The sequence below is a fragment of the Echeneis naucrates genome, chromosome 21 (assembly GCF_900963305.1).
Source record: "Echeneis naucrates chromosome 21, fEcheNa1.1, whole genome shotgun sequence".
In the NCBI taxonomy this organism is placed as follows: Eukaryota; Metazoa; Chordata; class Actinopteri; order Carangiformes; family Echeneidae; genus Echeneis; species Echeneis naucrates.
This window is the reverse complement of record NC_042531.1, coordinates 12,478,065-12,501,341: the sequence shown is the minus strand read 5'-3', so window position 1 is coordinate 12,501,341 and position 23,277 is coordinate 12,478,065. Positions and strand designations below refer to the sequence as shown.

At 43.0% G+C, this 23,277-nt stretch overlaps 1 protein-coding gene across 1 annotated transcript; it reads right to left on the bottom strand.

The window, feature by feature from the left end:
- Window positions 1–5,798: 5,798 nt before the first annotated feature.
- On the bottom strand, window positions 5,799–22,798 carry LOC115062052 (matrix-remodeling-associated protein 5-like). Its single transcript, XM_029530668.1, has 12 exons — window positions 22,448–22,798; window positions 21,707–21,925; window positions 21,304–21,433; window positions 19,234–19,475; window positions 18,501–18,652; window positions 14,270–17,703; window positions 12,936–13,077; window positions 12,118–12,253; window positions 10,624–11,754; window positions 10,275–10,482; window positions 9,404–9,625; window positions 5,799–9,171 (listed from the first exon to the last, which is right to left on the bottom strand). The coding sequence occupies exons 2-12, from the start codon at window positions 21,883–21,885 to the stop codon at window positions 7,291–7,293; spliced, it is 7,857 nt and encodes a 2,618-aa protein (XP_029386528.1). The 5' UTR covers window positions 21,886–21,925; window positions 22,448–22,798; the 3' UTR covers window positions 5,799–7,290.
- Window positions 22,799–23,277: the final 479 nt, after the last annotated feature.

Here is a 23,277-nt window from a genome sequence, read left to right as displayed (position 1 = left end):
CCAGGCACCCTTCCCTCCATAAATCCAAGACTTCCTGTCTACCTCATTCAATTACGTTTATTGCCAAGAAACTTTGCTGAGGTCTTTCATAGGTCTGGGATTTCCCAAATCTCACCTTGAAAGTCTCATTATTTGCACTTTGTTGAGCAAAATTTTGTTTAAATTATGCATGTTTTGTGTTGTTGGGTTTTGTTGTTGTTGTTGTTGTTCTTGATAGTGATTGATCTCGAATTTAGGTCTTTTCATTTCTACATGTAACGGTAGCGCGCAGCTGGGAGGAGGCCCCGGGGCAGACTGAGGACCAGGTGGAGAGATTATATCTCCCCTCTGGCCTGGGAACGCCTCGGGATCTCCCAGTCAGAGCTGCTTGATGTGGCCAGGGAAAGGGAAGTCTGTTCAGCTGCTTCAGCTCTTTGCTGAAGTTGCTACCCCTGCGACCCGACCCCAGATAAGCGGATGAAGATGGATGGATGGATGTAACTGTATGTTGTCTGAGTCTATTATGGTGATTTTGCCAGTGAAAATTGTTCAAAATTCAACAATATTCAACAATTCTTTCAAGCAGCTTTCATTACTTGTAAAGCTAAAATCATATATTTTAGTTCTTGCTCAAACTGGAAAACTCATTAAAAGATACTGTAAGTGGAAGTGTGGGCACACACTTCAAAAACAGAAAAGGGAAGTCTTGTTTCCTTTGAATAAAATATATTTTGAACGTTTCTGTCTGCTCTGTGAACCTTTTGTCAGGTTCGTTTTTTATCCACTGGCTTTGTGGAAATAAACAAAGCAAAGCACTTCATGTGAAATGACTGAGTTAGTATAAACTGTAGCTACTTCTGGATGTCTTGATCAAAACTGCAGCCTGAGCTGAAAAGTTCTTCTGTAGCTGTATTTCTGAAACACAGCGTGACCTCCCACAGGGACCGCTTGCAAGCTTTATATCACAGGCTTTCTGCAAAGCAGCTGTCAAACTCTCAGGAGAGAATATTCACCTGTCATCTTTGATTTAACTGACTTTGGTGCTCTTCACCTGACCAATGTTTCCATGTCTTATTTCCATGAATTGAAAAGTAACTTGGCCCCTGCCTTTGTGTTTTTGTGCGTGTATTTCCGTGTGTGTTCTGCAGTGTTCCACTTTCCAGTCCCAGTGAAAAGTAGGCCAGCCAGTCAGTCCATGAGTCAACCTTTTCTCCCGAGGAAGGAGACTCCCTGACATGACAGCATCAACAGCTGACCAACACACCCTACCAGACGGAGACATTCATGCACTATCACACATACAGAAGATGGACACGCAAGGACAGAGTCAGAGAGTCTGACAGACCGTGTGCATGCAGCTGATCTGTTGGATGTGCAGTGACCCAGTGACACCCAATGTCCGGCTTTGGACGGATACTGTAACAGTTTGACTCCCTTGGTGAAAAATTCAATGCTGAGGTCACTGACTCTGTGCTGAACTTAAATTAATGCTGACATGAACTGTGTTGAACTCATCCATGCTGACCTGATCTTAATTCTGGTTTTGCCTGGATTATATCTCTTCTTGCTTGATCTCAAATACTAACATTGACCATTTCTTTCTTGAGAGAAAATGTTGACCCATTACACTTCAGGGTCAGAGGAAATTCAAACATATCAAGTGACTAAACTGGAATTTTGCATCAATCCAGATGCAACGTCCCAGATTTATCACAGCGGAATTGAGACAGCACACATAAAATGCAAAGGCAAGCATATCAAATATTTACCATTCCTCACTGTGTGGCTAAAATGCATTCAAACATTGTTTGCCTTTGTGTGCATTAAATTGGATTGAACTGAGAAACACAGAGAATAAGTGGCATCAGTTGTCACCGAGCTGTTGTGGAATATTTATGGGCTGAGAAAGATGAATTATTTCTCTGTTGGATCCAGATCCCCAAATTCCCAACATGTCAGTTTACCACCATTTCCACATTTTATAATGGCAGAAAAGCCAGTGCTATTGAGAAACTGCAGATTTTGGGGATGTAAATAATGTGAGCCTGCCAAAACATTCAACTGTCACTATCAGGAAATCTTTGATTATTTTATGCTCCAATATAAAAGATTTTCTCCACCCAAATACAGAAATTATTCCAGAAAGTGTTAGAATACATCAAATATGTAATGATGACAGAGCCCATAATCATTCTCAGCTTTTGGGCTGGACTCTCTCATAATTTTATTTTCACCCAACAAAAGCCCATGTTTCTACTGAAGCCATAGGCCCAAGTGAAGTATTTTTCAATCCTGAGCATGTAATGGGTTTAAGTGCTAATGTAAACACAGCCTGTTGTGGGAGGTGATATCACTGCATGAAGTATGTGTTGTGAGTGTGTGCCGCTGAAAGAGAAGCTTTGTGTTAGTCTTTTTTCCGTCATCGTTTTAAACTGCAAATGGTGAAATGTCGGTAAAATGCTTTAAGATCTATACAGCCGTACAGAAATGATGGCGTGTGTGTGTGTGTGTCAAATTCTTTGTATATCACTGGGGCTCGGGCTGGTGAACGTGTTTATTGGTCTGTGAACGTGTGCATGCACATCTGGTTCATGTTGAAGGTGCAGGATGGATGTTACCCTAAACCTCATACTTGAAGTTACCATCTGTGCTCTCATTGAATCATGTCTATGAAATCTATATGACAACAGCTGACTGAAGTCTCTTTTATGGCACTGAAGTTGAGATCCTAATTGCTCCAGTATGTCTCCTCCCACACATCCCTTCTTAATTTCTGCTCTTTCCATTGGCTTATTACCGCACAGGTTGATCTTTAACGAAAGGTTCATGACCATAAGGCCAAAGCCATATGGGATGCTGAGGGTACATTTGAACTAGAAATGGATTCCAGTTTCTTGGAGATTGAATAAAAACTACAGATAGTGGGTGTTTTTAGAGTTTAATCTGCCCTGTAAAAATCACATTGATATGATAATATGACATTATAATATAATAAAGTTGATGGGATGTAAAAAAACCAAAAAAAAAAAAACAAACCAGAGGGCAAAGATGTCATACTAATCAATGCTTTTCTGAAGCTCTCTTTCATGCAGGAATGATTTTCCAATTATTTCCAGTTATATAATCATTGTGACTGTGAAATGAAAGACTTCCAACCCTTTTCATATTTTCATATCATTAATATTTTTTTGGGAGTAGAGAAATTTCATTGGAAAAACCCATTCATGATGAGTGAAACTAATGAGGCATACAAATGTATTTTTTCAGTCTAACGTGTGTTGTTGCTCTAAAGCAACATTAAAGTAATGAAGTTGTCTGAGGGCTCTCTGTGGGGGGTGGAATTTTTCCATGGTATAAATTACATCCCAGAACTTGAGTAATATAACCATTACGTTACTGATTACAGTTATTACAGATAATAAGTGACAGAGTACAGTTCCGAAAAAAAATCCTCCACCTGAGTTTATGTTGTTTTGCTCCAAAGTATAATTAAGGTTTTTATTTTACTGGCCAGAAAACAGGTCTTTGAAAGAAGTTGTGCTGTCTGTTTTCTATTTAAACACAGAAATCAGGGCACAGTGTAACAGATGACTAGCTGGCGTCTTTCTTTCGACAGCAATAGAAACATGAAAGCTGGGTGCACGGTAACATGTCACGTCATTTACTTGGCAAGGCTAATCTTTGACAACACAACTATGCAAATGTGTTAAGATATAAATGATGGTATAATGATGAGGCTGGTGAATTTAAGCAGGCATTATAAGTGCTGATAATTTGTGGTTATTGAACTTAATTGAAGCTGATTTACAAACTCAGATTTCCATAAGGACACCGTTTTAGCAACACTAACTTTGTGGTTGATCACTCCCTGTCCCATTCATCTTCTACTGCTTAAACCCAGCTCACACTGGGTGAGGGCGGGGTCACCCTGGACAGGTCGCCAGTCCATCACAGGGCCAACACACAGAGACAGACAGAGACTAACAACCTAATATTCTCACACTCAGACTGAGACCTACGGACAGTTTAGAGTCACCAGTTAACCCAAACATGATGTCTTTGAATGGTGGAAGGAAACAGGAGTACCCGGAGGAAACCCACACAGAAAACATGCAAACTCCTCACAGAAAGGCCCCAGGCCTGAGTACCAAACCTGTGACCTCCTTGTTGTGGGGCAATAACGCTGAACACTATGCCGCCGTGCTGCTCAGTGGTTAAATTATTGCTACGTTTTTGCAGCCAGTCTAGTCCCAACAACAGCATTTTACCCATCTTGTAAACTCCTGGTGATAAAGAATTTTTATTGAATTAGATGCAAAATAATTATGTAGTACGTATTTAGTGACATACTTATGAGTTTGTGCATGCAGAAAAAAGAAAAAGATTCACAATAATTCATCTGCTGAAATGGATCACAAACACGGATCCATAAAATCTGTGTGCCACAATGGAGGGAATTGATCCAGAACCATAAAGGAGGTAATTCAAAACATAAAAATCCTCCTCAGAAAACAACTGGCCTCATCAAAACTCGAGCACAAAACAGAATCCTAATGTTGCTCCTCTGCACTATATTTCCCTATGGATACGCAACCAAAACTGCCTAAATTACTGGGTGGTGCACCACAGTGATTTTAATAAGTACTGTGTTTTAATCTGCGAAAAACTTCCCATCAAAAAGCCTCAGCTCTGCAAAGATGCAATCTTTTGTTTGTTTGCAACATTTCATTAATGAACCAGCCATCATTTTCCCTCAAGCTCTATCTAATGACACCAACAAGTTCAGACTGACCGTGCTCATTGGGACTAATGAGTTTGATCACATTGCATTTGGTCCAGAATTTGTAGCATTTCACAGGCTGTACCAACTCTTCCTGGGACTGATTTCAGGTCAGAGCTAAGCACAACTTAACAACTTTGTGTCACGAACAATAAGATAATCAAATTTAGCCCTGGGACAACTACTGAACCATGGAAGAGCGCTAAATTAGCCAAGTGACTGTTACTAGCCGCGAGGGCTGAGAGTATAGTCCTGGACTGTGTCCTAGTTGCATTCTGTGCTCATTTTTGTGCGTTGTGGTGGTGCAGTACAGTGTGTTCACACCTCAGAATGCCTAAACAAAGTAAAACATGTTGACACAAAATGTCATCTGTTTTGAGTCATTGATTGGCACTGTTGCCCCACCATGTCGTGTAAAACAGAAATCCAGAAGTGGTTCCCGGCAGGGAAAAGTCAAAACTGTCTAAAAGTTATGATTTATAGTATTCACAGTGTGATGGCTCTGATGACAGCTCGAAAAACAAAAGACAATCAGTGACAATCCCTCTTTGCAGCATTTTTCCCAGGAGAACCTGTGCTTCGGCGCTGTGGGTGTTTCGCTGTTATTGACCTGTGCACACTTTAATTTCCTGTAGCTGAATTTATTTTTTCTCAGACCAATGGCTAATGATGTGCTGTTATGTATGGTGTATAATTTTTTTTTAAAAAGTGCTATTTAGTGGATTAGACAGAATAAATATTCCCTGGCAGGTGTGAGCACAGGGTGGTGCAATGTGGTGCTTTGCTGTTTTATTTCCCAGGGAGAGAATCTATGATGTTATCGACATGTCTCATCTACAGTTAAGACCCATTTCCTGGTTTGACAGCTGAGCCGGGGATAAAGAGTTTCTGCTCTCACAGTATACTCAAGGAAAGGTTTCCTTCCTCACTCAGGCTAGACATTGTTTCTAACACTCACTCATTCGCAAATACACATCTAAGATCTGTAACAAAGAAAACTGTTCTTCAGCTGTTGGCATTTCACAGAGCAAACACTCAGTTGTTTTCCAGTTTTATTTATAAAATGAAGCTGCTAAAATATGGTAGGAAATCATCAGGGCTAGTGAGACATAAAGCTTACATAATCTTATTTAACCGTGTTCATGTCAAAAATGCCTTTAAAAGACAAATAATTTAAGGATAAAAAATTAAACATTGAAGAAAATATGAAGGAGACATAATGATGAGCTGTGAGCTACTTGCTTTATGAACAAACTCAGGCCAGGCTCTAGAAACACACACACATTTTTATAGTCTGTATAAGATAATCATGAAGATCACTCTTAAAATAATTCTCTGATGTGTTGACAAGACCATATCCTATTCAATCAGAGTCTGAGAGACAGTCGATGGATCATAATGTCATCATTCACTGATTTGAATGACTGTCCAATCAAAATGAGGTGGCCAATTTAACTTCATGTTTGCTACATACAAAGACAACAAAAGTCAGCTGTTTATAAATTTAAGTTTATAAATTAAATAAATTGCAAAAATACTTAAATTGTTAATATGGCTGAAATATTCATCTAAGTGAATTTATGTGAATGAAATTCCAACCTGCAGCATTGGAACAAGAAGCGTATAAATACACATCATGGTTAAAGAAGACAGTCGTGATATTGCGAAGACAAACTGCCTTTCTGTGTGTCTTGTCTTTGTGGTGTCTTATTATTCAGTAACTTCCTGACATCCTGCATTGTACATTGTACTTTACACTATTATTCAATGTCAGTGGGCATATGCAAAGTAATAAAGCCAAGTGAAACACTGGTATTGTTTTACCGCTTTGTATTATTAGTGGTGTAACAAGAACAATCATGTCATTCACAGGTTAATAAACCTTGAAAGCTGCAGGATTTTAATGCAACATTTTAACGTGATGAAGGTGATGAACGTGATGAAAACGCAGGTAGTTTATACAAAGAAACGGTCGCGTCGTTTGCCCACATTGCGCAGTCCTACATTTTGACAAAAGGCATAAAAATAAAACCGATGTGGAAAATGAATTAGCTGTTTGTCCACTAATTTATTTATTCCCCATTTAAAGTGGACATTTAGATTTTTCGCGATGAGTAAATTTGTGCTTTGTTCTTTAATTCATATAACGCCTAATACTGATCGACAAGAACGGTACCACAGGTTAAGTGTGCACCACCAGACACATTAAACAGTCCTCCAACAGTCCATGTAGTTTGTGTAGTGACAAAAGCGCAACTCTGAAAACCCCTGACATGAAAACAATGGAGTATGAGAAAGTAATACATTATAAACACAAACATAAGTCATTAACTGTATATTAGTAGTGTCTTCTCTGGTATTCAACAGTATCTCCTGCACAAAGTCTTGCAGTTCCTTTGGGCATGAAGGACAGCAGAGGAGTTCATTCAGCAGTATAAAAGACTGGCCGTTCTTTTCTACTGCGTGTGTGTGTGTGTGTGTGTTTGTGTGTGTGTGTGTGTGTGTGTGTGCCTTTCCTCTGCCTCACCTCATTATATAACATGAAGATAGGTCGCCTTGGTGTCCACTCCTATTACGTTTTTGGCAGTGCATCTGTAAAATCCTGTGTCCCTACTTGTCGGGTTCTGTATCACCAAGGACCCCTGTGGACTAAGGTAGCGGTTGCCATAGATACGAGCCTGACCCATCACCCTCAGCTGCATCAGGTCTGGCGTTTCCCAGGTCACTGTTGCCCGCGGTGTTGCTGTGGTCTGGCAAGGCAGCTGCACAGCAACCCCTGGCCGTGTATAGGTCACAGGGGAGGGACCTGTCATGATACGTGGGGGGTAGGCGATGACGATGACAGGAACGGTGATGACTGAAATGGCAGAGGAGTCTTGGCTGGTGGATCTGCAGGTATAAGTGCCCCGATCAAAAACAGAGGCCTGTTGCACTGTTAATGTTCCATCCTCTTGGACTACGTATCCCGAGTCGCCGCTCTCACCACGAGACAGCACCTTACCACTGGGCACTGTCCACGAGAGAGAGCCTCGGGCATATTCTGGGGTTTGCGGAGCCGGGCAAGACAGGCGAAGGGTCTCTCCGCTAATGATGCTCACCAAAGAAGCTGTTCTGGTGCTCACTGCCGGCTCTCTCACAGGGCCTGATGAGTGAGGAGGAGGGCCGGCTGGCTGAGGTGGAACAGGCAAACTCAGGCCCTTCTGCAGAGGTTTTTGTGCCACTGGGATTCTTGGATGAAGCTGTTGCTCATGTAACACAGAGCTAAAGGATTCTGTTGAGGCTCCTGATTGAGGTGTTTCAATTAAGACAGCATTTTTCTGCACAGTTTTTTCCACCGCTGCTCCTCTGTGTGGGTACCTGGCTTGGTGCTGTGCCTCAGAGACCTCTAGGGTCACCTGTATCCTCACCTCTCCTCTTTCACCTCTCACCACGCAAACCAAGGTCCCAGCATCACTTTCCCGCAGGCTCCGCAGCTCCAACGAGCCATTTCGGTGCACTGTGAGCCGACTGCCATAGTAAGGAGCTGGCAACACTCCATTACCAGGCAGAAGCCAGGACAGACGAGGGGGAGGAGATCCCTGGGAGGGGCACGGCAGAAGAACCGTTTGGCCTTTAAGTGCTCGCTGCTTCACTGTTGTCACCACACCCACAACTGTAGTAGAGTTTTTAACAGCTGTATCACTAGCTGCTATGCTAACACCATTCCTTCTGTTATTACTGGTCACAGCTGCATTGCCACTATGAGTGAACCAATGTCCTCGGCCAGTTCCACTATTAGACAAACTGCTGCTAATGCCAACATTTCTAGAAACACCACTTATCCCGCCATTATCTTTACTGGTACTAACTGTTGCTGAGACTACTTCATTATTACCAGTTGCGGGAACCTTTTCTACACTTGCACCATTTTCTGTGCTCTGACTGTTATTATTATTGTAGCCATTAATGCTGCTGTTATTGCTTGAAGCTGCATGGTTAAATCCATACTGGAGGACTCCTGCATTATTAAAATTGTCCCCTGATCTTGTCCTACTGGGCCCACTGATAGTACCTCTTCCTCTCACTGGTCCACTCATTCCATGGTTAGGAGGCTCCACCTCCAGGCCTACCACCATGCTCCTCCCACCAGCTGAGTTGCTTGCTCGGCATGTGTAGTTTCCTGTGTCAAACCTTTGGGCCTGACGCACCTCCAAGATCCCATTCGAAATCACCACTACCCTCTCAGAATAATGACCGGAGCCTGAACTTCGTGGGATGACACGGTTGGCCGGTGAAAACCAAGTCACTGTAGGGGCAGGCTCTCCTGTTGCCCGACAGTGAATTGCAGCAGTGGCCCCCTGACGTACTTTGATGATGTGGTAGTTTCTGTCATCCATGAACGATGGTGGAGATGTCATGACTTTCACTTTGACCTTAATGGAGTGAATAAATAACAAAACTAATTAGCATTTTAATTCAGTGCTTCATTTTAAGTTTCATGTTGAAAGGGTAGTCTTTGAAGACTAACAAGCAGACCTAATAACAATGAATTGAAGAAATTGAAGAATAAGTCAATTGATGCATTTCTATAAGGCTTTTTTTTTTTTTTTTTGCTGAAGTCCTAAAAACATGAAAATAAATCACCAGGCAGAAATGTTTTATTACCTTCATGGTGTCTTGACCTCCTTGATTTTCGGCATAACATGTGTACTCCCCCTCCTCCCCCATACCCACAGCCGGAACCAGTAATGTGCCATTGTCAAACACAGTTAACCTCCGTGCCCGGCCTCCCCTGTCCTCCCCCTGCAACACACTGTTCACCATGGTTCCATCCGGTAGACTCCAATGAACAGCCGGGTCAGGCATTCCTGAGGCCTGGCAATCCACCTGCAGGAAAGAGAGTCAAAGCTCACCTTTTTTTGAAAATAACTTCTTCTGATTGTAATGGGTAATACACGCTCCGCTGCATGTTGAAAGTTTTATACTCACATCATGCTTTTAGGTCCATTCCGGCAGGTTACAACTAAACAACCCACAAGATCTTTGCTTGACATTATTGTTCATTGAGCTCTTACATATTCATATGTGAAGTACGATCTGCTGGAGGCCACTGTTAATAATTCAAAACATCCTATAAACTGGCACGTCTTCCTTTTCTTTTTGAGTTAAAAAATATTCATACGCACTTCTTGATCAAAAACAACAAAAGAAAAAGCCTGGGGCTCTGGAGATTTTTAGTAACCCCACTCCGGGACAGAGGACACCTAACACATAACGCTGCCTGAAAACAGCATAAACAAAGGAGGAGTGGACGACAGGCTGTTTGTGGAAAAATTCCCCCAAAATTTTTTGGTTTTGTTTGATGCAGCTTTCCGCATCTGTGTAACATTGTGAAGTGAGAGTGAAGGAAATCTCAAAGGCACACACTGGATATGAACAACCAAAATGCCCAAGAGGTATGAAACACTGCTGGTATCTGTTCACTGAATAATTATTTTGATCTCAGAAAAGATGCAGGAGATTTTATTCAGCCCACCTTCAGCGGCTTCCCAAATGAGACCATCTGATTGAGTGGTTGTTTTGGCTCGATTTTGGCAGGCTTGCTAGCCACAGAGACACTCAGCAGGCGATAATCATCAGCGACCTTGTTGCGTGCGATACAGAGATAGTCTCCAGCATCTTTGTCTGTCACTCCCTTGACTGACAGGGAGCCATTAGGATGCACCTTCAGGCGACGGTCAAAACTTTAATTCAAATGTACAAAAAAACAACAAAAAGATACACAGAATGACAAACATTACCAACAGAATTCTCACAAGATATCGTTGCATGTTCAGCAAAATTTGGAAGTGGTGTTTTCTCACACAAACCCACATTCCACTTACCTGAAGTGCATGTCCACCAGTTTCCTCATAGGGGTCCTCCAGATGATGGTGGGCGTTGGGTTGCCAGTTACAGAACAATGGAGCTGTAAAATCCCCCCATAGTGGACAGCAGTGATAGAGGGTGATGTAGAGACAATACGGGCTTTACTGAAGGGGGAGACTGGGAAGGGACGCAAATTAGCTGAGACTTTTCTTTTGTCAGACGGGGGCGAAGAAGTCGCTTTTGTGTTGTTTACAATTCCAAGTAAGACTTTGGTGTTAGTTGTAGGCACTGAGGAGGGCAGGGAGGGAATGGAAAGTTTTGTTTTGTTGGTGTTGGTAAAGTGTGAGGGCAAGGAAGTGACTGTTTTATTGATTTTAGGCAGTGAGTTAGTGTCAGACGTTTGGTGAGTGTAGGAGGAGGAGGAGCGAGAGGAGCCCAGGGGGGGTGGCAAGGTCTTGGGTCTATCAAGGTGCAATGGAGGGGAAAGTTTTTCCTCTTCTGTTACTGTTCCCCCTTCGCTTATTCTCCCTTCTGCTTCTCCCTTAATTTCTACCCTGACTGTTCTCTTGTCAGCTCCAACGGCATTACTTGCTGTGCACTCATACGCCCCTGAGTCTTTTGGCCCGACTCCTCGAATATGCAGTGTCCCGTTGGGCAAGACAAAGAGGTTGCCATGGAGAAACTGAGATGGACGAACCAGAGTTCCATCTGGGATTCGCCAGCGCAGAGTAGGAGCTGGAGCACCTCGGGCAGAGCAGTGAGCATAAACAGGCCTTCCTGATGACAAGAGCAGGTGCTCCTCCTTGGCCTGGTGTATTACTGGGGGCAGTGAGGACACATGTACACGCACAGAGGCGCTGGCAGCACCTGCCAAGTTGGAGGCCACACAGCGATACACTCCTCTGTCAGTCTGTAAAGTCACTGAGATATGGAGGGTTCCGTTTGTGTCCATAAAGGTGCGATTGGATGAGGAGGCAGCGGACGTCAGGGCAGAACGATCAGGGAGAACCCAAGATAGCAGAGGGTTAGGAACGCCATCGGCCTGGCACTGCAAGAGCAGCTCTCCACCCTGATGAATGGTGGTTTCTCTGTAACTGGGTATCTGCATGCGAGGAGGCCGTGTCCACACTTCCAGAGTAGTTAGCAACCTGTCATGGAAGAGCAAAACACACACAAGGAAACTGCCAAAGGTCTGCATAGATAATTCAAACAGAACTCCTACTCGAAACATGGATACAAGGAATATAATGAACATAATTAATTTACCCTTAAATATTAGGTCATAAGAGAAATGCATATTTGCATATGTCTGTAGGCTGCTTAAAAGTATTAAATAAACGTTAGTATCTGTGTTTGCTTCTGACAAACAAGGACAGCAGCATTTAATTAGTGTTGCATACTAAAAAGGAAAAAATGCCAATAAAACTTGGATAATGCTTATTATTAAAAAGACAAATTTTTATTGAATTGTATATACTATGAATATTTGTGACTGGAATCAGAGGCCTCACCTGTCACGACCCAGGAAGCTGTGGGCACTGCAGATGTATGTACCCCTGTCCTGCAGCTGAATATTCTGGATAACAAGGGTGCCATTTGGCAAGACCTCAAAACGCTGGACCTTGGAGTGGATTGACATCACCACACCTGAGCGAGAGAGAAAGCACATGACAGTCAGAGAGAAAAGCAAACAGAGCGGGAAAAATAGGGACAAATTGGAAAAACAATTTAGAGAGTGAGAAAGAGGCACTGAAGAAAGGCGGAACAGAGACAGGCTGAGTGGCACAACGTGAAAGAAAGCCAGTGATGCAGTGCAAAACTTTCCACTCCTTTCTCTCAATGTTTCTTTTCCACACGGCAAGCAAATGAAAAGCCTATTGTATGCATGCCAGCGTGCAATGGTGGGTGTTAATGTTTTATTTCATCAGTGTGAAATTTTCATATTCAGTCATTTTGTTATAGTGCATACTGTTCTCAAACTACAACAGATTTTAACAGTCAAGTCTGTGAGATCAGGATACAAACATCAGCCTTGCTTTATTCTTGTTTAAATCCACAACCTGTATTTTTCGCATATAATTGAAAGTTACATTTACATGTTCAATTGTACGCTGGATGAAAAAAAATAAAATAAAATAAATTCTGTGGCATATTCCTTCAGCCTGCTGCAGGGAGAAAATTATGTGCAGTTTTATTTTTACAACTATTGACATTAGTCACAGAACCAATATAGACCTTGTGGACAGTTTGTATAAACTGAAGGTAAAACTGAATCCTGAAATATACATTCATATATTTAACAGTGTCTTGATATCTGGATTGTGTGTACCTGTGGCCACCTTGGTCCATGTGATGGATGGTTTGGGCTCTCCTTGAGCTTCACAATCCAGCCTGGCAGTGTTGCCTGCTGGGAATGACACTATCCTGATGTGTGGGTCTGCAATTCTGGGCCTGGATCTCAAAACATCAGCCTATAATAAATATTTAAAAACAAATAAATTAAACTTCGAACAATAAAAATATGTTGTTAAAATTGTCATACCAAGGCTTCCTTGATTGTAAGATGAAAGATCAAAGATTGTCATCTAATAAAGCAGCAGAACTGAGTTTTCAGTGGAGTTTTAATTTTTCAAGTACACAGCATGGGATTTTAAAGTGAACATGAGCCCAAGCATTGCGATGTTGGATAAATAAAACATCAGACTTATCTGTTAGCAAAAAGGCCAAATCTGCATTATTAACATAACAAACAAATCATTTGGTCAAGTGCCATATATATGACAACAAATTCACAGTCAAAACAATACCAACAAATGGATGAATTATAACTTTTACATTATGTTTTCGCGATAAATTGTCCAGCCTAAACATTTGAAATACTGACACAAAAAAGTAAATTATAAAGCAAAAACTTATTATTATTAGAATTTTTTCCCTGATTGAACATTCATAGTGTGATACATAGTGTAATATTACGAATTCAGAGCAGCATCACCAGAGGTACTATGGCCCATAAGCGGTGGACCCACTGTTTTTGGGGTGCAAGGAGTTGCCAAGACACTCGTGAAATTAATTAAGAATTGATTATATTAAATCCTTTGGGATGGAGTTTTAAAGAGACAAAATGCTGTTGCTGATTGTGGAACATGCATTTTTCATCTTCTCTTTTGATTTGGCACGGACTCTGGTAGAGCTCTGGAAAATCCATGAAACTGAAGAATTGTCATAAACATCCCTCGGGTTTAATAGAAGGTCATGTATATACAGATTAGACTATTTTCAGATATATATTGCATTTTCTGCTAAGCTTTTGCCCAAGGGCTTTAACAGTCGAGCGTAGTGTGTCTGTGTATGTATTTGGTGTTATTTTCTGGGCCAGCACTGCCTTAGAAAAGAAATTTGAGTTCCATTTAGCTAAAAACAAAGAATATTTGTATATACATGAACTGCAAACTGCATTTAACAGTGCACTTTAGGAAATTACTAATTCAATGAATGACTGGAAATAAATTGGTTAGCATCAGCCAGAGTAGCCATTAATTCCACAATTGGAGGAAAAAAAAAAAGTTGGTTCCGCCTTTGCTCATAGTCTTGCTGTAATCTATATGCTTGCTTTAGCATCCACAAAATGTCAATATGTTGACTGAATCAATCTGAACTCACCCCAGGAACAGCAGGGAGCGAAGGGGCAGGAGACCATCGTACCCTACTGCCGTGTGAATCTGGAATAGAATTTGCTCCGGGGTTCTTCCACTGAGGAGGTGATCGACCCTGGTTCGGAGCCCCAGAAACAGGCCTCCCTCTGGGGTCACCTGTGCCAATGTTTGACCTTTCTCTGGGTAACGGTCTCCTAGTTGTTGTTATTCTTGTGGTAGCAGTGACTGGTGTACTAATAGATGCAATAACAGAAGCCCTAGTAGTGGTTGGAGACGTTCTAGCTGAGGTGGTCGTTCTGGTACTTGTAGTAGTAGTGGTGGCAGGAAAGGGCTTAGAAGTCGTGGGAATTGCTTTGAAAGGGATTTTACTACTAGTAGGAGCAGTAGTAGTAGTATAAGTAATAGTGGTGGTGGGAGTAGTAGATGTGGCAATAGGAGTAGCTGTAGTAGTAGTAGTAGTAGAGGTAACAGTAATTGTGGAACTTCTGGTAGTGCTAGATGTGGGAATAAAGGTAGATGTAGTATCTAGGATGGGATGTGTTTCCATAGCAGTAGTTCTTGTGGGAAGTGTGTTCTTACTAGTTTTAGTGGTGCTTCCAGCAGCACTCGTTAAATGAGAAGTGGTTGATGGTGTAGTTGTGAAGGTTACCATGGTAGCTGCAGCTTCACTAGAGACTGTTGAAGAAACAGCAGTGGAGTGAGTTTCTGATGGTACGTCTAACAAATTCCTCTCCTGCTCTTCACTGTGTTTGCCTGGAAGTCCATCAACATGTGTGTCTAAGGCCGGGTACGTTTCTGTCAGAATCTGTATGCCATGTGTCGGCGTCCCGGTGTGTGTGTCAAGCACACTTGTCTGTGAGATCACAGCATTAGAGTGTGTGGGTGTTGGTGTCACTGTGTCGGAGAGAGCAGTGTCGGGGAAGACAGCTGAGTGAGTCATGGTGCCTTTATGTGTCTTTGTGTGAGAGGGAGATAATGAAGTGAATGAGGTGACAGAAGGGGAGGCAGACTCTGAGTCGGAGATACCAAGAGACAGAGGAGTCTGTTCCGCTCTATTTGGAGCAGTTTCAAGATGGTCACTCCTTATCAGCCAAGTAGACAGAGGCATGGTTGTTGACACCAACACATTATTACTTTTAGCTGTAGTACTGTCAGGTGCTGTGGTTTGAGCCCTGTGTTTTGTAGGGTCAGGGAGAGGTCGGGACGGGATCAAAGGCTGCACCCTGGCCATATTGATGATTCGTCTTTGCTGTCCGATCCTCCTGCGAGAGTTCCAAGGCCTACGAGGTCGAGAGTTTGGAACCACATTGGGTAAGGGTCCTTGCCGTGGGTTTTGAGGCCTGGCTCTGGCTGGTTTTTGGTTGGCTTCTTGGCCAATTCCTTCAGCTGATTCTGGGACAATTTCATTCAATCCAGAGATAGGCCCTGACGTAGCTGGGCCTTTCTGTGTCACGGTCTCTGTCTGTGGATCCGGGTCCTCAGTCTGTAAATGTGTCTGGCTGTCAGTGTTTGTCTGTGTTTCTGTTAACCTTTCACTCCCATTCTCTGGCTCTGCCTCTGTTTTGGTGTGCGTTTCAGACACAACAGGATGGATGGGATGTAGGCCTTCTTCTTGTAAGACAGCGTCATCAACAGATGACCCTTCAGTTTCTGCTTCCACGTCTGCTCCGTCAGCTTCACCCCTCTCTGTATCATCCACTCTCCCATCTCTTGCTGTGTCTCTGTCTTTGCTTCTCCCTGCTGGTTCAGCTGTGGGATTTCCTGCTGTGATGGGCTGGCTGTTATTGGTGTGAGCAGTCTTTTGACGTATCTTAGCCAGAAGGTGAGCCCATTTCTCAGGATCTATTCTTTGTTTGTTTGTGGTCACTCTGTGTCTATTTTCAAAGCGGTTTCTCCTCGGGTCACTTGAGGTCACAGGCCCTCTTCTTCTCAGGGGGCCTTCTCTTATAGGCCCCCGTCTTCGGGGTTTTCCAATAGGATAGCGTCTGTTAAGAGGAGATTGCTGAGGTCCTGGACGCCTCCTATTACCAACAATGGTTCTCTCTTCTTCTTCCTCTTCATCCCCTGATCCTTCTTCCATCTGACCTAATAAAGGGGCTCGAATCTTGGTCGACCGTCCAGCAGCTGACTGCGGTCCTCTGGGAAATGAAGTCCTAATTGGAGGGGGATGTTGGGGTTTTAATTCCAATTGCATGGACATCGAGTCACTACCATAATGGTTGACCGCAACGCAGCGGTAATGACCAGCATCCCTCTGAGAAGGGTTCAAGAGAGATAGGCTCCCATTTGACTGTAAAGTGAGTCCACCTGATACGGTTAATCCTGGCCGTATTATATTTCCATCAGGCAACACCCAACCAATATGGGGTTCTGGTGAACCAGAAGCCTTGCAGGAAAGACTGATGGCTTTCCGAATTATTCCAGTGACAGGAGGTCCCATATCCTCTCCTGAAGGAGGGAGAGAGGACTCCTCTACTGCCAGACGCATGGGGAGGACATCTACATCCTTACCAGCCTGAGCTACACAGTAGTAAAGCCCAGCATTTGAGAGCTGTACTTTTCGTAGGCGTAAACCAGAGGCTGTAGCTTGGACCATATCATCTGTGCTGCTTGCAGGAGAGATGAGCCTGGCTCCATCGGGGAGAATCCACTGTACTTTGGGGTTACCAGAACTTAGAAGAGGGCAGGAGAGTAACACCTCATTGCCTGACACTGCTACCATCGCTTTGGAGGACGGACTAGTAGAAATCAGAACCCAAGGCTGGGAAGCAGAGGATGATGATGAGGGATGAGATGTTGAGCCAGGATGAGCAGAAACTCTTGTTGAGTATATGAGGTAAACTTTGTCTGCATTAGATTGCTCTCTGTTCAGCTGGATGCTAATAGCTGGTTGTAGCAGCCACTGCGGTCTGACTTTAATGGAAGCTTTGACTCCAGTGTGGTAGTATCCTTCTGTTTCTGCTGTCTGCCTGTAGCGGTAGGCCAACGCCGGGGCTTTACTCAGCATGATTTCCCTCTCAAGGCGAACTGCAGTCTCACTGTAGTATGCCAGGATCCTCCAAAGTTTCTCATAGCTCTCTCTCCCCACAGGGCACTCCAACGACAGAGAAAGAGCCAGCGGGATGGGAGAAGCAGATGAAAGAGAGAGATCTGGAACCAGAGTTATATCCTGTGAGTCAGAGTGAGTGACGTTGCATTTCAGATCAACGCTGTTCCCCTGCTGGTCTGATAGACCTACAGAGGCACTGCCTAAAGGCTCTCTGAACGTTTCTCTTGGTTGGATTTCACTGAGCTCTGCCTCCAAAGGCATGTTTCTTTCTGGGTAAAGGATGACAGGCGAGGTGCAGGATAGGTCGGTCTGATCAAGCAAGCCCTGGCCCTGAAGGGAATTGGGTGAGGCGCAGGTTGGACACTGCAGGCCACTGGGACATTTCATTAAACCTAATTGAAAAAGACAAACAAAGAAAATTACGTAATTAAGGACCTGCCATCTCCGGAAAATCAACTCGATAACATCATAGCAACTAAACAAACACTTGAGCACATTTCAGTTATCAGCAGATATTAATGGTGACATGAATTAGACATCACAGCTCTTTCTCAGCATTCATTAACCTTTATATCTCTCACTAATTATGTACAGTTACTTTATCGAACCATAAATCAGAAACACGCATCACTTCGTTATAACACAGCAGTCTTTAGCCTATATTTCAGCTGCCTGCACACTTCACTGCTGTCATTGTGGGTTAGTCATGGCAGGTTAAGTCTGGCATATCAATGAGACACATTTCACAGTCCAGCCTTCTTTCACATCTCAGTAACAGCCACGAGACAGACTACAGTAGATACAGAAAATGAGATGAAACATAAAAATGTGATATGAAAAGCAGGTGGGGAGAAGCCAAAAGTAGCAAAATAACAAAACCAGATGTATGTGAAAGTAAAGTTCCATCTTCTTGTGATCTGGCGGGGTTGGACATTTTATACGTTAGTTATTTGACCATTTTACTGTGAAATTACCAACAAAAGAGGTTCCTGTTTCTGAATCCATTCCCCATGTTACAAGTCACCTTTGGTTGTTATTTCCTTCCTATTGCTCACTCACTCACATAAGCTGCATGTTGAAAGTTGCCTTTTTCGCTTTGCCGATGTGCTGATAAATTAAACTGGAATAAATGAAATGGCTGCATGTATGAGATGAAGGAAAGAAAACTGTATTTAGGCATGTCATTCACCTGGGTGAGCCAAACTCCAAGAGAGAAACCAGCTCATCCTGCAGTCACAACTCCATGGATTGGCCTGCAGCACCAGAGTCTCAAGCAGAGGAGCTGTCGCCAATATGTCTTTGGGCAGTGTGGTTAGACTGTTATTGGACAGGTCCAGGTGTCTGAAGGAGGGAGAGAGGGAGCAAAAGAACAGATACAGATTGGGGGGGGGGGCAAAGGTTGAATGAAAGTCACACAGGAATTCGAGGAAAGGATGTGGGAGGGGAAATAAGAGGTGACAGGTTAGAGGTCAGAAAATCAGTCATAATTTTTACCATTTTCATCATCACCTTCATTTTCAGACCAAAGTCCCAATTTCCTAGAAGTGGATCAGAGAAATGGTTTTCACAGATAAACATCAGTGTAGCTTTAAATACCAATAACCAGTGCTGGAAGGTTTACCTTTCCACTGCACCCTTTTTCCCACATTCAGTCCAATAATGCATTAACAGTACTTTATTTCAGCACACCTCAAATGTGCCTTTTCATTATCTTGATTGTCAGGTTTGCACAGAACTATTCACATAAAAGAAAAAAAAAACGTGAGTTCTGTGCTCCCGACTCTTTAATTCGCTGCTCTTGCCAGCAGAGATATATCTGCTTATTTTCGAAAACTACTACTACTACTAAAACTACTTTCAAATGAATTCCAACTTGCCCACTGGTGATAATTACATTATGTGCTTTAAGTGTTTAATCTCACCTGAGTGTAGAGAAGTAATATGTATTCAGAAGGGACAGTGTGCATAGAGTGTGAGGGTGCAGCTGATGCAGCCTGTTCCCTTGCAGACGTAGCAGCCTCAGGCTAGGCAGCTGAAGCAGAGCTCGTGGATGGATGTGTTGGAGGTGGTTGTGATCCAAGTACAGACGCAGCAGAGAGGTCAGGCCAAAGAAGGTCACAGATGAAGGGATTTCTCTCAGCTTGTTATAGCTCAGCTTTAGTATCTGTCAGGGTGGAGGAAATGAAGTGAGTGGAAGAAATGAAATATAGAAGACATCAAGGCCAAAAACCAAACAAGTCTATGCTGCAATCAAAGTCTTTCACTGGACACCACATGCTTTCATTCCTCTTCTACCGCTTATTTGTTTCCGGGTCATGGTGGTGCTGGAGCCAATCCCAGCTCACACTGGGTGAGGGCAGGGTCACCCTAGACAGGTCACCAGTCCATCACAGGGCCAACACGCAGAGACAAATAACCACCAATTAACCTACACATGATGTCTTTGGACGGTGGGAGGAAACCCACGCAGGCACAGGGAGAACATGCAAACTCCACACAGAAAGGCTCCAGGCTGGGAACTGAACCCGCGACTTTCTTATTGTGGGTCAACAGGACTAACCACTAGGCCACTGTGCTTAAAAAATGCAATGCAAGCAAAAATGACAAAATGCATTGAGCGTGAATTTAAAAGATATGAGGGAATATTTCCTACTGCTTAAGAACCCAGATATAAAAACTGATAATATAGCCTATGGTGTGCAACCAGACAGTGCGTTCATGCTGTGAGTCTCCCACGTTAAGGCATGAGAAACTAAAAAGGATATTCTAGCAGTGAGGGTCTTCAGCTTTTCAAATATGAATTTTATCCCCATATCCTCAGCAGAAGGCTCAAGGGGCTCAATCAGCTATTTGATTCATGTGCAGAAAATGCACCAAAAATTTCAGAAGGTACACCATGAAAAAAGCAAGTTGTGAGATGTAAGATTGTATTTTGCTGTGAGGTGACTTGTGATAAATGTATTCTCCAGGGAGGCTACTTAACTGGAAGTGGTCCAACTGCTGACAGATCTAGCACATGGCCATGTCAGCACATGGAAATATGGATCCTATTATCACACAATGGCAAATATATCAGCATATGCCTGTTAGATGAAGGGAACAATTTCTTGATGAGTAATATCACTTCCCTGTGGACTGCAACTCAACTCTGCCCTTAGGTTGCTGCTGAAATGTCCATTGTGTTTTCTTGTCACTGAGCACATAAATAATATGTTTGCAGTGTAACAATTAGAAAAAAAAATCTGCTGTAAACAGAGTCTGGTAAACTGTTATACTCATTTGCACATTGGTTTCACAGATCAAATGTAAAATAGATTCTTCTGTGAGTCCATTTGTTATTAACAGAATGATTGCAAGATTTAGGAACATTTATCAGTGAGCCATCCATTGAAATTTGACAAATGCCATATATCTTGATAATCCCTACATTAATCACTGTGTTAAAGCTGTTTTCTCAAACACTTAAAATATATGATCATGATAGAGATGGAGTCCGCACACTCCAAGCAGCACCCTTACAGAAAGTTTGCAGTTTAGTGAACTGAAATAGTGCAGGACCCCTTCATGGTCCACTTTGCCCGAGGCTGGGGAAAGATTAAAGTAACTATGTAAAGACTCGCCCTAGGTTTGATTTTCACATCTGTGGCCTGTAAAAATGAATCATTTCCTGAGACTTGCAGATTAAGTATCCAGGGAAATGGTGCTTTATTTTTCTCCATTAACGGCCATGTAATTTATAAACCAGCACCGTTAATACAGTTTGGCTAAGGACAGAGCAAGATCATTTTAATGTTGACCGTTGGTAAATGCCTAGAAGACAGATATGTGATGGCTCTCTTAAGAAGAAGTAAGAAATCTATTGGATCACATCGCGTCTCCAGCGGCAACAACAAAAATCTACAAAATGCTGATCTTCCACCGGTTTGAAGTTCAATGTCTCTTCATTCAGATTCTAGGACTCCACTACAGAGAATGTAATTCACTTTATTTACCTGCAGTGACTTCATATCTTTGAATAGTGAATCTGGGAGATGATGGATGGCGTTGCTGTGGAGCATGAGAAGTTCCACCTTCTTTAACCCCGCCAGTGAACTCTCCTGGATCCTGCTGATGCTGTTGAACCTATGGGAACATAGAAACAGCATCATCAACAATCATGATTTCATTGTTAGCCTCTTAGCTTAGTTTATCTTAATTTAGCTGTAATCTGACAATGGATTCCAAACTCGGTGAGCATGTTTGCAGGGCAAAAGCACTTTATCTTGGAATTGTATTTGTGCACAGTACAGGCCAAAAGTTTGGACACACTTTCCTATTCATTTGAATGAGAAGGTGTGTCCAAACTTTTGGCCTGTACTGTATGTGCTTGCATACATGTGCTTGTGTGGTGTGTACCCCAAGTTTATGCGCCTTGTGTGTTCAGGCAGGCCAGGAGGTATAGTGAGCAGGGAGCGAAAGGTGCAGTGGACTTCATTGGCCTGATAGCAGTTACAGGTCCTGGGACAGGACTGTCCCCCGGGCACCACCAGCGTCAGCACCAGGAGAGCCGCAGGAATGCACACACTTTGATACATCTTCTCTCCACAAGAAAAAAAAGCTACACAAAGATTATCCCTGCCAAAGAGAAAGGGGAGATGGAGAAAATATGAGAAGAGAACAGTGCACCAAAAGGACATGTCCCCAGATCCAGAGGGGAGTCTCTTTCACATCCATAAAGTCAAGACACTTTTATTTATGTAGCCAAAAAGTACAAAGTTCATCGAAGGGGAGATGTAATCTGTAAATTACAAATGTGACACCAGCTATCCTGAGAGACACACAGAGCAATACTGACACACTGCACCTGACTCAAACAAAACACCCTCTGATCTTCACATGCCTGGTGGGCTGACCGAATGACAGATTAAGATTTTAATCAAAGGAAGGATTGAGTAAAAGAGGGGGAAGGAAAGTAACATGCTCTTCATCTCGCACAAATGCTTTTAAAACTATTTCTATTCATCAATTTTAGAGAGATAGCTGCAAGAGGCTTTTCAGTTTCTAGCTGAAATTAAAGTAAATGACTCAAGTGAAGCAAGAAGATCCGAGACGGCTGGATTATTCTAATGCATACAGTCACGGTTGATAAGAATATACCTTGAAATCCTTCGAGGTCCAGTGAAGTAAGTTATTTCACAGAATTATTCATTTTTTTACCCGGAAAAATTCAGATTTCTATCCAACTGCACGGTTCAGTGATTTGATCAGCAATTAACCGGTTTATTCTCTCATTAGATCCGAGTGTTGGACTGCGAAGATCCTCCTTTCTAAAAAGTTGTCACCTCAGATGTCACAGAAAAGCTGCGACTTTTGTTGACTACATGCACCAAAATTTAAAGGAAAGAATTTTAAAATAATAACTATTAATCTTCCATCCAACTCTTCATGTGCGGCTCCGGGAATGAAAAGTAGCGCTGGGAAGCGGCAGGCGGACTATTTGCAAAGGCGTCTGGCTCTGCGGGAATGTGCGCTTGTGCATGTGGATGACAGTGAGCGTGTGTGTGTGCGTGTATGTGTGAGAGAGAGAGAGAGAAAGAGTGAGAGTGTGTGTGTGCGTGTATGAGAGAGAGAGAGAGAGAGAGAGAGAGAGTGAGAGAGTGAGAGTGTGTGTGTGCGTGTATGTGAGAGAGAGAGAGTGAGTGTGTGTGTGCGTGTATGTGTGAGAGAGAGAGAGAGAGTGAGAGTGTGTGTGTGCGTGTATGTGAGAGAGTGAGAGTGTGTGTGTGTGTGTGTGTATTTGAGCTCAGGAAAAAAATGTGGACTGGACTGAAGTGAACTTCGAGTGACGCTCGGGCAGAGTGGTCTGTCCAAGGAGGGGCTTTCGTGGAAACTCCGGAGGTAAGAAGTTGGAGGTTGTTGTGGTCAGTTTGTGTCGCACCGGCTGCAGAGATGGAGCAGCTGCGGCGCATTTTCCCCACTCCTCTGCC